A 14,357-nucleotide genomic window follows, 5' to 3' on the forward strand; every position below is an offset into this window, starting at 1 on the left:
GTGTGTCAGGGAGAAGGCACCACTGAGACAGAGACTCACAGGCAAAAGTGGGTTTGATCAGAAGAGGTTAGAAAAGTGGCCAGTGTGGCTGGAGGGAGCCTTGGAGGAGAGAGGGGGTGGGCAATGTGGGCAGGGCCAGATTCTGGGGCCTCGTGGACTGTGTTAGTTATCATTTCCTCTCTGACTACATTGCCCCAATACCTTGCATTTTAAAGCTACAAATATTTAATATCTCACCATTTGTGTGGACCAGCTGTCCAGGCATGACACCACCTGTGTCTCTGCCTCAGGATGTATCACAAGGTTGGGGCTGTAGCCTCATCTAAGGCTGGACTGTGGAGGATTTGCTCCCAAGTTCACTCACAGAACTCACAATGCAGTTTCAACAGAGAGACTGAGTTCTTTCCCATCTGTCAGCTTGGGCACTCCCTTGTTTCTCTTCTATGTGAGCCTCTAACGGGGCAGCTCAAAGCATCAGGGCCTGATTCCCTGGGGATATGACAAAGAGAGCAAGTCAGAGAGAGAGAGGGAGAGAGAGAGCGCGTGCCAGAGAGAGAGGAAACACAAGCGATGGAGTGAGAGGAAAGAGAGTGTTTTTGGCATTTTGTCTCAAATTTAGACATCCCATCACGTTGGCCATATTCTGTTGGTCAAAGCCCAGTTTCTAAATGCTTAGTGGTTACACCGGGATGTGTATACCAGGGGTGGGGATCACTGAAAACCATTGTGGAGGCAGTCCACCCCATAAGCTGTGATGACGATCATGGGTCTTATCCTTTTTTTTTTTTTAACATTTTTTATTTATTTTACGGAGAGAGACACAGCGAGAGAGGGAACACAAGCAGGGGGAGTGGGAGAGGGAGAAGCAGGCTTCCCGCGGGGCAGGGAGCCCGATGCGGGGCTCGATCCCAGGACCCTGGGATCATGACCTGAGCCGAAGGCAGACGCTTAACGACTGAGCCACCCAGGCGCCCCGGGTCTTATTCTAAATATAACAGGAGACAATGGAACAATTTTACGCCAGAGGATAACAATATCTGAATTTACATTAATTTCATCTCCCCCCCCCGCCCCCCCCCCCCCCCGCCCGTGGCTCTGACCTGAAAATGAGGCAAAGTTGGAAGTGACTTTTTCAATACTATACTGCTGGAACCCAGGTCTGCTTTGAGTGGTGTTCCAACCCCTTCTTGTAATTCTTCAATCACTAAATTGTGTCATAGATACATATGACACCATCCCCCAGGTGTAAGAGATATTATCTCAGATACAACTGTTGAGGTCCCTAGGAAGTAGGTTCTAGCCTCATCCCCTTTGTGAAGGTTTGGAGACTGGGGAAGACCTGAGAGGCACAGTGATTTTCCCAGGGCAAAGAATAGGTAAGAAAAAGGAGGCCCAGATTCAGCTCTGTCTTCTCAAAGCTAGGATCTTCATTACATTTTCAGGGATGTGTGAAGAGGGATGTTTTGACTAATTTTGTGTGGTTAAGCAGTTGGCATGGGGGAAGAGGAGGAGCAGTGAACAGCCCATAGGGCACTTTGGATAAGTCTGATTGAAAGGAGGGGCCCGGGTAACAGAATCTTCAAAAAGTGACCTCACTTCTTTGTGGTCATAGACCTCAACAGAACTTAGAACTGTGGTAACCAAGGACCTACATTCTAGAGATAGCCCCTATCCAGCTCACTTGACTGGAGACAGTCAGGAGAGCAAGATGTTTCAATGTTGTTTCTCTGGTAGCAGAAGATCTGGGCTCAAGAAAGCTCAGAGTGAGAATCTTTTTAGTCGCTGTAGACACTGGCTCAGCCATCAGTCCCGACGCATCCGGTCATTTTGGAGAAGGCACCGAAAGGTAACACAAAAGAGCCCAAGGCAGGCCAATTCAGGCTGGGACAAAATTGTGATTCCACCTGAGCAGCGCCGCACCTCTCGTCCCTCATCGTGTGTGTGTGTCTTTGTGTGTGTGTGTCTGTGTGTCTGTGTTGGGACAGAGGAGGCAGGACTCAGGGTTGAGTCCTTCCTGGGCAGAAGCTGATTGTTAGGTGTTGGAAGCCTGGTGGGTCTTTCGTGTTTATACCTCGGTCACGGCTGGTGCATGAGAAGGTGAGTTCTTCTACCCATGTTAATCCTGAGCGCTACAGGTTTTATCTTGTTTCCTCTCTGGGTAGAGTTCTTTGCAGATGCCCTACTCTGCCCCAAGGGTGGAACAGATTTTCTCTTGAGAGTATCCCCCAGTGGCAATGTCCAGACGTGTCCTTTATTCCTCCTGGCCAAGCTATTAGGCACTGTCTTTGCAGAACTCAAACCAGGAGATCATCGAGGAGCTGGCTGATGGGTTCAACTACTCCATCTCCCTAGACAAGGGGCAGATGCACCGGGACACCAAGAAGGGCCGACATTGGTCTTGGGTAAGTGTAGGCACAGAGGAGGTTACAGGTTACCACAGCCGGGACTGGGGTGGGCCCAGAACCCGGACTCATATCTGGCAACTACCCGAGACCATTCCAGGAATGTGGCTACTCCATATCCTTCCTGTCGCTGTCAGGAGCTGACCAAGCCTCAGGTAATTTAGTGGGAATGTCATGCAGCCTATCTTTAAATGGTTCTCCGTTCTGATGTGCATGATCTTGAGCAACCATATGAAATCCCTAATCCTCTCTTTCCCAGTATCTACAGTGGGCAAGTTTGTTGATGACTCACTGGGATAATCCTCTTAATATGGGATGTTAATACAGAGAGGTGCTATGGTTTTCAGCTAACAAAATGCCTTGGAGGTATCAATTATTTATCATTCCCCCAAATAAAAATGTACTTTTATTTATTTATTTTATTTAAAAACTTTCCTTTTTTAATTTAAATTGTATTTAGTTAACATACAGTGCAATATTGGTTTCTGGAGTGGAATTCGGTGGTTCATCACTTCCATACAACACCCAGTGCTCATCACAACAAGTGCCCTCCTTAATATCCATCACCCATCTAGCCCATCCCCCCCCCCCACCTCCCTCCATCAACCCTCAGTTTGTTCTCTATCGTTAAGAGTCTTTTATGGTTTGTTTCCCTCTCTCCTTTCACCCCCCCTTCCCATATGTTCACCTGTTTTCTTTCTGAAATTCCACATATGAGTGAGATCATATGCAAAATGCACTTTTAAAGCCTAGAACATTTTATGGTATAGGCACTCAGGTCCCTCTTCTTGCACTAGTTCATGAGGTGGTGGGACTTTCCAGCCTGAGCTCCAGACCCTGATGTTCCTGGTGGCTCATGGTGATGCTGCTGATTATATGTTCCTCTTGTCCACCAGTGTGAAAAGGAGTCCACACTGTGCCTGGATGAGGCCTGCACAATGCGGACGCTCCAGGAAGGCACAATTCAAATGTTAGAGTCCCTGGTACCAGCATACCCAAGTGAAAACATCTCCTACATCACCACATTCCTGGACCCCTACCAGGCCTTCACCAGCTCCCAACAGATCCTGGGCCATTTTTTTAAAAGGTGAGTGCCTGCTCCCTCCATAGCATTATGGTGAGTCTCCTGCCTACTAACTGTGTGTCTGGGGAATGTCAACATACCTCTCTGCACTGCACTTTGCTCTTCTGAGAAGTAGGGTGGGAAAAGAATAAACATGACAGAGTTATTGTAGGCAATCATGGGATAATAAGCCCATGGTAGGTGCTTACCTGGTACGTTGCTCTGCAGATAGGACTGCTGGACATGCTGGGCATCTTCATGTTTGTTATTTCTCTGTCCCTAGTGAAAGAGTTCTCTGCCTTGCCCTTCCCTGGCCTGTGTTTTCTGTGAGCTTGGAAAGCACATGGAAAGCAACCCAGTTTCCCAACTGCAAAGAAATTTTGAGATTCCATCCAGCTATTCCTGGTCCGTGTCTTTGGTGTAGCCAGATGAGGTCTCTCTGAGGGCAGGAAGAGGAGCTCCAGTCCCACTCAGATGTGTGGGAAGGTTCTGGTTGAGATTCATGCATTCAACAATACATATTAAACACATGCAGACATTTTGTAGACACTAAGATAATGCAACGGCTGAAGCAGACTCAATCCTTGGGCCTCAATTCTAGTCTGAGAGTCAGAGAGTCACACTAGATGTCATAAGCCGTTGTGTTCCCAGTACATTAGATGTGATGCCGTCATGACCTCCTGTAGATACAGACGCTCCTTCCCATGTTCAGACGTGGAGGAAGGAACAGAAGAACCACTGAAAAGGTGAGTAGTCCTTGGGCCTAGAAGCAGAATGGGATAGTAAGGGAGTCCCTGGGGAGGGACTGGTAGTACCCCGATCTCACACATGTTTGATTCCCATGGAGGGCTGAGGTCTGAGGGCTTCCACCGCCTGAGAAAATGAGTCAGAGAGCTGTGGATAGGGTCCTAAGGCCTTGGGAGGCAGAGGGGAGGCTAAGCTGAGTCAGACCCTGAGCGATTCATCGTTTCCAGTCCGATCTTCTGCTCCCTGCCCTGTCCATATCCATCTCTCTTGACCACTACCCCTGGGGCCCAGAATAATCGGTGTGGTAAGCAGCCTGCTCACAAATATGCCATAAACCTCAGTCCTAATGCTCATGTGCATGGAAGATGGGGTAGGCCATGCCCAGGCCCTTTGGGAGACAAGTGTCAGTGGAAGGATGGGCCTCACAAGACTCTCTTTAGATGTGCCCCTGACCATGCCTTCCATTGTAAAACATGGCCACAGAGTGTTTGGGGGTGAGGTGGGGCCATCCTTTGGTGCCCAGACACAAGGAGGGGGATGTGGAAGCATGGTGTGGAAAAAAAGGACGGGCCTCTGACTCTGTTCCACACATGACTTCCCCCAGGGCCCTCTCGCCCATGCTGCACAGCTGGAAAGATCAATACTTACAGGAGGACTGGCAGACCCTGCACCATCCTTGGTTAAAACTGATGGTGGCATACATACACGCCAGCTTGCCTGGCTTAGACCTGAAGTGCTGTGACCCACTGTCCATGGTCCATTTGGAACATCTAGGGCCCACTGAGGCAGAAAAAGAGGGTAAGGGGGACTTCAGTCTGGGAAAATATCCAGGGTGGGCTTCATGCGCTGGGTATTCCCTTAAAGGCAGTAGGATCCTTCCTGTTTTTGGAAAGACACATGGAAACTCCGTTACATTGTAGAACTCTTCTCTTTTTCCTCTTCAGTGCCAGCTCCAGAGCCCCAGCCTGCTGCAAAGTCCGAACAAAGGCCAACTCTGGATTTAGAGCATGTTCCAGCTCCATTTTTACTACTGCCTTTAGTGATGGAGCCACCATCAATGGCTCCAGTATTGGAGCAAGAGCAAACATCAGCTCTGGCACAAATGCCAAGCCCTGAGCCGGAGTCAGCTGGATGTTCAGCTCTATTCAGAATTTGCTTTCCACCTCTGAAAGTAGATACAGAGCCAGCTCCAGCCTCAGAGGCCTCGTGCCCCTGGCATGTGACCAGCGAGAACAGTCCAGCTGAGGAGAAGCGTGAGCTCATGGCCTTCCCTCCCCAGCTGGTGGCAGAACAATTAACAATAGTAGATGCGGTGAGCAGCTGGTTTCTTGTCAGGGGGTGGGGGGAGGGATTCCCTCTGCCATCAGTTGCCCCAGACCTGCCTTTTCCTGATCTGGACTCTTATGACGTGGGTCCAAATCCCAGTCCCACCACTTGCCATTTGTGTGACTTGGGTAACTTTCTTAGCCTCTGAGCCTTTGCTATCCACCGTAGTGAGTAGAGATGGACACCAATAGCACCTGCTGCAAAGATATTGACTGTGCAGATTAAATGGGGTAGAACAGATAGAAAGCTGGGTAGGGCCCAGCCCAGTTGGTGGGGAAGGAACACTCACTGTGTGCAGCCAGGTCCATGGGTTGGCACCCATCTGCCCAGGAGGCCCAGCAGCCTCAGCACTTATTAGACACCTGATGTGTACTTAATTCGAAGGGGGACAAACAAGGCCATGGTTGTAGCTGTTACAGGAGAATACGCATCTCAGTAGAAAGAGCAGAGGGTGGTCAGGATGGGTGAAAGATGCCCCCTTGGGAAGAATCAACTTGAGCCAGCTTCTGGAATCTTAGAGTTAGTGAGGATGGACTGGAGGCAAATGAATCCTTCCTTCCCCACCAGTATTGGGTCCTGAGTCATCCCATGCTGTATGCCCTCAGTAGACAGAGAACAAATCCTGGGGACCTCCACAAGGCTCAGACATTTCCTCAGCTTCCTGAGCTCCAGGTCTGACCAGTGACTCCTGCCTGGGCCTGTGGGGGACTGTGGACACTGAGCTGGGCTGTGGCAGTGCCAGGTGACACTCTCCTTGGTCCCCAGGAGCTATTCAAGAAGGTGGTGCCCAGTCATTGCCTGGGCTCCACCTGGTCCAAGAGGAACAAGCCTGGCAATGAGCACCTGGCACCCACAGTCCGTGCCACCATCACGCATTTCCAAAGTGTGACCAGCTGTGTCCTCACCACCTGCCTTGGGGACCTGAGCATGACTGCCCAGGACAGGGCCAGGGTAGTGGAGCACTGGATCCATGTGGCCCAGGTATGCTGGGGGAGTTCCAGTGGAGTCCCACTCTGGATCCTGGGGAACTGCCTCTTCACCTTCTCAGTTCTATGGTCTGAGCCCCTCCAGAGTCCATAGGCCTTTCTTGCCAGAGGCACACTGACTTTGACTCACATGTCCTGGTGGTGGCCTTCCTACTTGGCTTCTTCTTTGAATTAAGCAAAATCCTCCTCCCTGAAAGGGGAACCCTCCTACACTGTTGGTGGGAATGCAAGTTGGTGCAACCACTCTGGAAAAAACAGTAAGGAGGTTCCTCAAAAAGTTGAAAACAGAGCTACCATACGATCCAGCAATTGCACTACTGGGCATTTACCCCAAAGATACAAATGTAGGGATCCAAAGGGGTACTTGCACCCCGATGTTTATGGCAGCAATGTCCATAATAGCCAAACTGTGGAAAGAGCCAAGATGTCCATCGACCGATGAATGGATAAAGAAGATGTGGTATGTATATACAATGGGATATTATGCAGCCATCAAAAGGAATGAGATCTTGCCATTTGCAACGACGTGGAGGGAACTGGAGAGTGTTACGCTGAGCGAAATAAGTCAATCAGAGGAAGACATGTGTCATATGACCTCACTGATATGAGGAATTCTTAATCTCAGGAAACAAACTGAGGGTTGCTGGAGTGGAGGGTGGGGTGGGAGAGATGGGGTGGCTGGGTGATAGACATTGGGGAGGGTATGTGCTATGGTGGGTGCTGTGAATTGTGCAAGGCTGTTGAATCACAGATCTGTACCTCTGAAACAAATAATGCAATATATGTTAAGAAAAAGAAAAAGAAGAAGGAGACAATAGTAGGAGGGGAAGAATGAAGGGGGGGGACATCGGAGGGGGAGACGAACCATGAGAGATGATGGACTCTGGAAAACAAACTGAGGGTTCTAGAGGGGAGGGGGCTGGGAGGATGGGTTAGCCTGGTGATGGGTATTAAAGAGGCCACGTTCTGCATGGAGCCCTGGGTGTTATGCCCAAACAATGAATTATGGAACACTACATCAAAAACTAATGATGTGATGCATGGTGATTAACATAACAATAAACAGCACCCCCCCCCAAAAAAAATCCTCCTCCCTCTGAGTGTTACTCTTCTGGCCCTAAATGTGCACTTCCAGGGCTCCATCTCATCTGGGAGGGGAGGAGAGGGGAGTTTTAAACTGAGGGGGTTGAAACTAGAGCAAATAGGGCTCTAGCTCCCCACCTCACAGCTCATCCTCTTTCCTCCCCAGGAGTGCCAAATTCTGAAGAACTACTCCTCTTTGCATGCCATCCTCTTTGCTCTGCAGAACGCCTCGATTTGCCGTCTGAAGAAGACATGGCAGAAGGTTTCCAGGTAGATAGGCTTCTCTCCACAGATTGGACCAGGATGGATTAGGGATCTCTCATACGTCTGTCGTTGCCCCATCAGTCTGCTGGGAACTCCTGGGAGGCCGCAAACCCTGAGGACAGAGACTGGGCTGATGTTGGGGTCTTTAGCCTCTCTGGGTCCTCAGTCCACCAGTTCGGCTTCAGGAATCCGTTTCTTTATATGTCAGATACTGGGTTGATTTAAGTTGGAGACTTTCAAGTGTTTACAGCAACTGAACCCTATGCCCAGAGAAAACCAAAACTAGGCAACACAGAGAAGCTTAATACAAATGTGAATAGAGGCCTCAGGTGACCAGCATGAAAGCCCCCCTCCCCAGTCACAAGGAGACCTTAGTGCACAAAGGAACCCAGCGAAAATACTCATTCAGATGAAGCTTTTGGTTCTGAAATAAAAGGGACTTGCACTCAAATCCCCACGTTATTCCTAAATTTCTCTTTTTTCTTTTGTCTCTTCTCAGGAAGAGCTACAAAAAATTTAAGAAGCTCCAAAGCCAAGACAAGTCACTCAGCAGGGAACTGATGACCAAGGTAGAGTGGAGGCTGGGGGTCTGGAAAGAGAGGAGGACTGAGAGGGAAGGGGGACTGGGCAGGATGTGGTTTTGTTAGTTTCTCACGTAATGATTTAGATGTTCTGGACTAACAGGAAGAGGGACCTGTGTGGCCTATGGGCAAGTGGGGGCGGGGGGTCCAGTTTGAAGTACAGGAGTCTCTGGTCATAGGGTATAGTGGTGTTGGCTGGGCTGTCCAGCTGGCAACGTTAGCCAGTCTCCTGCTTCCGTGAGGGCTCATCCTGCTGGCACTAATGAGGGGATGGGATGGTTAGGGAGTCCTCTCTTTCCGAGACCAGCCCACTGTGCTCTAAGAAAGCCAGGACTGTGCTTTTACTTCTGTTTTTGCAACACCTCCAAGGGGAGGGCGTGTCCCGGGGGATTCCCATGGACCAGGTGGACAAAAAGGCTTCCCAGGCTTGGGTCCAAATGGCTGGGCCAGAGACAGATGTGTGTGCCTTCTGTGACTCCACACCGTGCCCCTATGGCAGCCACTGCTATTCACTCACTGGCTATTTCTCACCTGAGTGTCCAGTTGACAATGACATATGCCCTCAGTGGCTAATGAGGAGGGTCTGGGGGAAATGGTAGTTTCGCAGTGGGGAGTGGGTCCTTCCTTCATCAGAAGCTTCATGTAAATGGGGAAACCAAGTGTCCTGTCATCCTCTTCTCTGTCAGTCAGAGGTAGCGCTTTCAGGGTTGCCTTCCTGAGTGAATGAAGCAAGACTGCTGAGTTGAGGAATGCCCTGAGGAGTTGTTGCTTGGGGGAGGTGAAATCTTTGGCTTTGCCTTGGTTCTGGTCTGGATGCAGAGACTCCAGATCGGCTAAGGCCGGCAGGAGCTGCTTAACCAGACTTTGAGAACACCCCATCCCTCTCCATCTGTGGCTTGGTCCAGGTAGGGGCCTGGACTTTCCTCAAGAGCCCAGAGGGAAGGATTTGTGGTCAGTGGTGGTCTCAGACTGAGTGAGAGCCGCTGAGGCAGGGTCTCTGGCTAAAAGGGGACAGTGACCTCTCAATGTGTGAGCCCCTGAAAAACTTATTGCCCCTCTCGGGCCTCATCTGGGAAATGGGGAGATGATGATTCTGTGGTGCAGGCCTCAGCAAGTGGTGATGAGGTCCGAGGGAGGAAAGGAATGTGTGGATCTTTCCTGCTCCATCTGGGTGTGCGAGGGCAGGAACAGTGATGATAGAAGTATGGCACTGGGTCCTCAGGAGACCCTGTGCGGGGGGTGGAGTTCTCACCCTTTTCAGATGAGGAAGCAGGCCTAGGGAGGCCAGGCCACAGTCCCTGGGCCACACACAGAGTGAGTGTTGGAGCTAGGATTGATCCAGAATCAGAACACACTGGGAAGACAGAATAGCACTGGTACCAGATGACTCAGGTCAGACGTCCGGTGGCCAAAACCCGTAGTAGTGCTGAAGAGACTTTGAGCGAGGGGAGTGGTGTGGCCTCACTGTCCGCAACCCTGGCAGGAGGCACCCTCCAAGTTTGTCACCCCGGAGATCAACACCCAGAAAACCCAGGAGAGGCAGCAGCAACAGCAGAAAGTAAGTGTGCCCGTGGGGCAGGGGCTCCAGGGTGAGAGCAGGGGCTCCCCCTCCCAGCAGGAGGCCTCCAAATCAAGAGAGGAAGGCCCTTCTTACTCCAGCCCTGACTCCTCTTGTCGCAGTGCCTGAAATCCTTCCTTAGAAGTGACCAGGAAGATGGTGTGTAAAGCTGGGTGCAGGATGGATTTGGGGGTAGGGAGGGGCCTGGGGCCACACACCCTGTGATTGGCCAAAGTCAGGTCCTGGGAAGTGATTAGGAGTCTGGTGGTCTTGGAGGGTGAGGAGAGGGGGAATTGGGAGGAGGCTGCTGAGGGACATAGTCTGCTCCATGTGGGAACCCTGGGGTGGGCCAGGAGGCTGAGGGTGAGGAGTTTTCTGTGAAAGGCTGTGGGGGCTCCTGAGAGCAGGGCCTCATCCCACCCCTACCACAATGGCACAGGGTGTTGTCCCCTACCTTCGAACATTTCTCAGTGAACTGCTGCTGATGCACCTGACCATGGAGGATTATCTGGAGGTGGGTGAGCCTGGGGACTAAGCAGGGAACCATGACTGAGGCTTGGGAGCAGAGAGCCCCTGTGCTGAGCCCTGAGCTGTCAGAACTTGGCAAAACTCCTCTCCTGAGAACCTCACAGCCACTCCTGTGAGCTGGTAAATCATGCCCATCTGAAGGGCGAGTGAAGGGAGACTCCGCATAAATAAGACATTGTTCTGGGTTCCCCAGGCTGGTAAAGCAGCAGACATGCCTGACTGCAAAGTGCACAGGTTCTGACAGAGCTGGAATCAGCCTTTTCCTCATATGATGCCCCTTGGGAGAGAGCCAAGTCTGGCCCCTCCACGTCAGGAAGCATATAAGTGAGCAGTCCCTTCCTGCCTGAGGCCTCAGCCTCCTTGTATTATCATCAGAAAGGGCCGGGCTATAAGCTTCCTGAGCCTCTGTCCCCATGTGCCCCCTTCTTTGGGCCCAGAACCTGGCTAGAGCCTTGTCCCGTTTTCTGTATGTGCCTGGCCCCCTTGTGGGACCCGGCAGTAGTGCAACATGAGAAGGAGTGGGCATAGAGGGACTAGTAATGGCTATTGGGCTCTTTCTGATGGATTTTGATTGTCTGCCTTCCAGGGGGGAGAGATCAATCTCAGGAAAAGGAATGCGGTGAGCAGCTGTGGCACTTCCTGCGGGAGAGGTTGGGGAGTGGAAATCAGAGACCCCCACCCCCACCCCCACCCCCCAACAGATTGCTCCCTGGCTCCATCCCGTGTTTTATGTTTGTTGGGCGAGTTTGATAGCAGAGAAGTAGAAGACCCAGCCAACTGACATTTGGGGGTGGGGGGAGAATCAAGGCAAACTTCCTTGAGGACGGGCTACTTCCACCTACCCTTGAGAACAGCTATGGCCTCGATGGAACTGAGGGAAGGAGGGTTCCCGTGTATGCAAAGACCCCGGACCTATCCCCTGTCCCAGTCCTCATCCCCCATGAGGCCTTGTCTGTATCCTGTCCTCCTCTCTGGCCCCAGGAATATGAAATAATGAGGGAGATCCTGCTGCTCCAGGTGGCTGCAGATAATTACAACCTCAACCCCAACGAGCAATTTGGGGCCTGGTTCCGAGACCTGGAGAGGCTCAGTGAGAATGAGAGGTGAGATGAGGCCAGGCAGGAGATGGGGGAGGGCAGTGGTAGACTCTCCCTGGTGGCCAGTCCAGAGAACCTGTGTGCATGGCTCCCTGGACAGCCCGAGACCTTGCTGCACGGTGACCCCTGGTGTACCTGGACTTTAGCTGCTGGTCAGACACTGGGAAGGACACCTTAGCTGTGGCTCCTGACCGGCTCACAGGTGTCACTCTGTCCTGTAGCTACATCCTGTCCTGCCAGCTGGAGCCCCGATCCTAGTCAGCCAGCAGAACTGGGAAGGCCCAGAAGAGCCAGCCTTCGTCAAGCTCAGGGGCGAGTGAGTGTCCAGGCTGGCAGTGCCACCTCTCCCTCAGCTGTGGGGACACAGCTGGGATGCTTGGGGGTTCCAGGACCCCTGCTCTGAGGGGAAGGAGACCATTGGGAGGCTCTTCCTGTGGTCCCCTGAAGGCCAGGGGAAGAGACAATGATCCCACCCATCCCCCTGCCTTCTCTTCTCCAAGGCCCATACATAGTCATTTGGAGGGGTGATATTTAGTAAATGCCAGATTTAAATATTATTATATTAAAGTCCTGTTGCTTTGAAAGCCTGAGAGTTCTTATTTGATTCTTTTACTTCCTGCGCTAATTTAAATGATGAACAGATGCTCACATTCCTTCTTGAATAAAGAAATCTTGCAGCTTACTGTATGTGTGAGAGAGGAGAAAGTCCATGCCACACTCTTACTAGTGAAGCGGCCCCCCATTCCCCTTCCTCAGAGGATATGTTCACTTCAGTGTTGCTCACCTGTGAGGAGCAGTGACAGTCCTCCCACCTCCCAGGGTCTAGAGGTTGAGGCTACTCTTACAGACATAGCAACAATCCTTGCAATTGGGAGTCTAACAATTTGCCAGGACCGCTTCCCGCCCCAGGACAGCGCCTACTTTTTCACACTTTGGAGGGAGAGGAAACATTTGTGGCTTCTCTTGTTGAGGTTTCTTTTGACAAGTTATTAAAAACTTGCAGTTCTCTAGCTCAACATCTGGAATGGCATCAGCACTAAGTAGGGAAAACCATGAAAAGAGACCAAAGGGCGCACATGAAAAGGACAAGGCCAGCAGATGATAATTTGTGACTAGCCTAAGGGCAGGCAGGACTTCCCATCCTCAGTCTCCCTCTAGGGGCTCCCTCCTCCCTCTACCTATATTTGAATCCTCCTGGGATATTTGTCCATGACTCCTGAATTCCTTTTCCTACTTGTCTTATATCTGGGATAAAGATTGTGATGCGTGTTTGGAAGCTACAGCTGGGCCTCCTTCCATAAACATTTATGCTATCTATGAATAAGATTTTCAGCATCCCCGCAGTTCTTATACAATTCTCTTTAAGGCAGAAATTCCCTCCATCGTTGCCACTCCTTCTTGGCTGGGACTTGCTGGATGTGGGATGGTTTCTTAGTTGCCAAAATCAGGTCCATATACATGGCCAGTGAGAATTCCCACATTCTCCCTTACTGGCCAAGGTGACTTCTGGGTCCATGTGGTTCTGAAGTCCATGGTCTCAGACAGTCACAAGTGTGTCTACACAGCTGTGTTGTTACTGATTTGTCCTACATTGGTAGCTAGGCCCAAGCCCATGAATGGCTGCATTCTTTGCCATAGTTTAATGCTTTAGTGATGTCAAGGGAGGCAGGGGTGAGCCTTTCTCCTCTTGGCAAGATGACGCATGAGAGGGGAGGGTGCAGGGAGTTCCATCACGGGAAATGCCATCAAACTGATGATCTATGGGCATGCATGGGCACAGAACTATCAATTTAAATACTGAATTGCGTACAATCTGGGTGAAAAACAGACACTGTCCTGAGCTCACCTGAAGTTCCCACACCATGATTAGGAGTTAAAGTTTTAACACAAAGAATTCTGAGAGGATAAATGTAAAATGTAATTCGTAAGTTCCTTTATTTAAGAAACATAGATCACATTCTCTCTAAAACATTTTTTGTGTATTTAAGCTGTATCATATTTTAAATGTATTACCATTCTTACATTTTCAGATATTTTATAGATAGTATGAGTGCAGATTATGTTCTTGTGCACAAAAACATAACTGAATAGAGGGGATCTAATGTTCCACCCTATTCATTAGTTTTTCAGAGGACTTGGTAAGTGAGGACAACAACAACCGAAAACTAAAAAAAAAAAAAAAAACAACAACAAAAAATTCCAACACAGTTTGATTCCTTCCTTGACAAAGCTCGAAGGCATTCCAGCTGTATAGATAACCACTTGATTTTTTTTTTAAGATTTTTATTTATTTATTTGACAGAGAGAGACACAGCAAGAGAGGGAACACAAGCAGGGGGAGTGGGAGAGGGAGAAGCAGGCCTCCTGCTGAGCAGGGAGCCTGATGTGGGGCTCGATCCCAGGACCCTGGGACCATGACCTGAGCCGAAGGCGGACGCTTAACGACTGAGCCACCCAGGCACCCCACCTTATTATGCCTCTAGACCATAATTTCAAAATGAGGACAAGCCAAAGATTTTCCACTTTCATCTTCTGCTTCAGTTATTTGTGATTGTGATCAAGTCCAGATATTTGTTCATCAAGGAGGACCTTACCCCAAGGAGAGCTGCTGTTCTCTATATGTAATAGGTTAAAGATCCAGTGGAGGATGTGATGGCGGAAATGGGTGGCTCTTTTTCGGGAGCTGAAATGGTTACTGTCCTTATGTCATGGCACGGAGGCG

At 50.3% G+C, this 14,357-nt stretch overlaps 1 protein-coding gene and 1 long non-coding RNA gene across 2 annotated transcripts; both read left to right on the forward strand.

Annotated features, from left to right (window-relative positions):
• The first annotated feature begins 2,004 nt into the window (after positions 1-2,004).
• LOC135365698 (uncharacterized) lies at positions 2,005-4,215 on the forward strand. Its single transcript, XR_010413909.1, has 3 exons — positions 2,005-2,402; positions 3,299-3,489; positions 4,152-4,215. It is a non-coding gene; the product is annotated as an uncharacterized LOC135365698 (long non-coding RNA).
• A 614-nt stretch (positions 4,216-4,829) lies between these two features.
• On the forward strand, positions 4,830-13,726 carry LOC135361507 (ral guanine nucleotide dissociation stimulator-like). Its single transcript, XM_064569716.1, has 9 exons — positions 4,830-5,010; positions 5,157-5,524; positions 6,304-6,519; positions 7,774-7,877; positions 8,371-8,440; positions 9,936-10,016; positions 10,450-10,524; positions 11,520-11,641; positions 13,666-13,726. Exons 1-9 carry the CDS (start codon positions 4,830-4,832, stop codon positions 13,724-13,726), a joined length of 1,278 nt encoding a protein of 425 aa, XP_064425786.1.
• Positions 13,727-14,357: the final 631 nt, after the last annotated feature.

This window comes from Mirounga angustirostris, unplaced genomic scaffold, assembly GCF_029215605.1.
Source record: "Mirounga angustirostris isolate CCGP_5_RB_7025 unplaced genomic scaffold, mMirAng1.0.hap1 SCAF_9, whole genome shotgun sequence".
In the NCBI taxonomy this organism is placed as follows: domain Eukaryota; kingdom Metazoa; phylum Chordata; class Mammalia; order Carnivora; family Phocidae; genus Mirounga; species Mirounga angustirostris.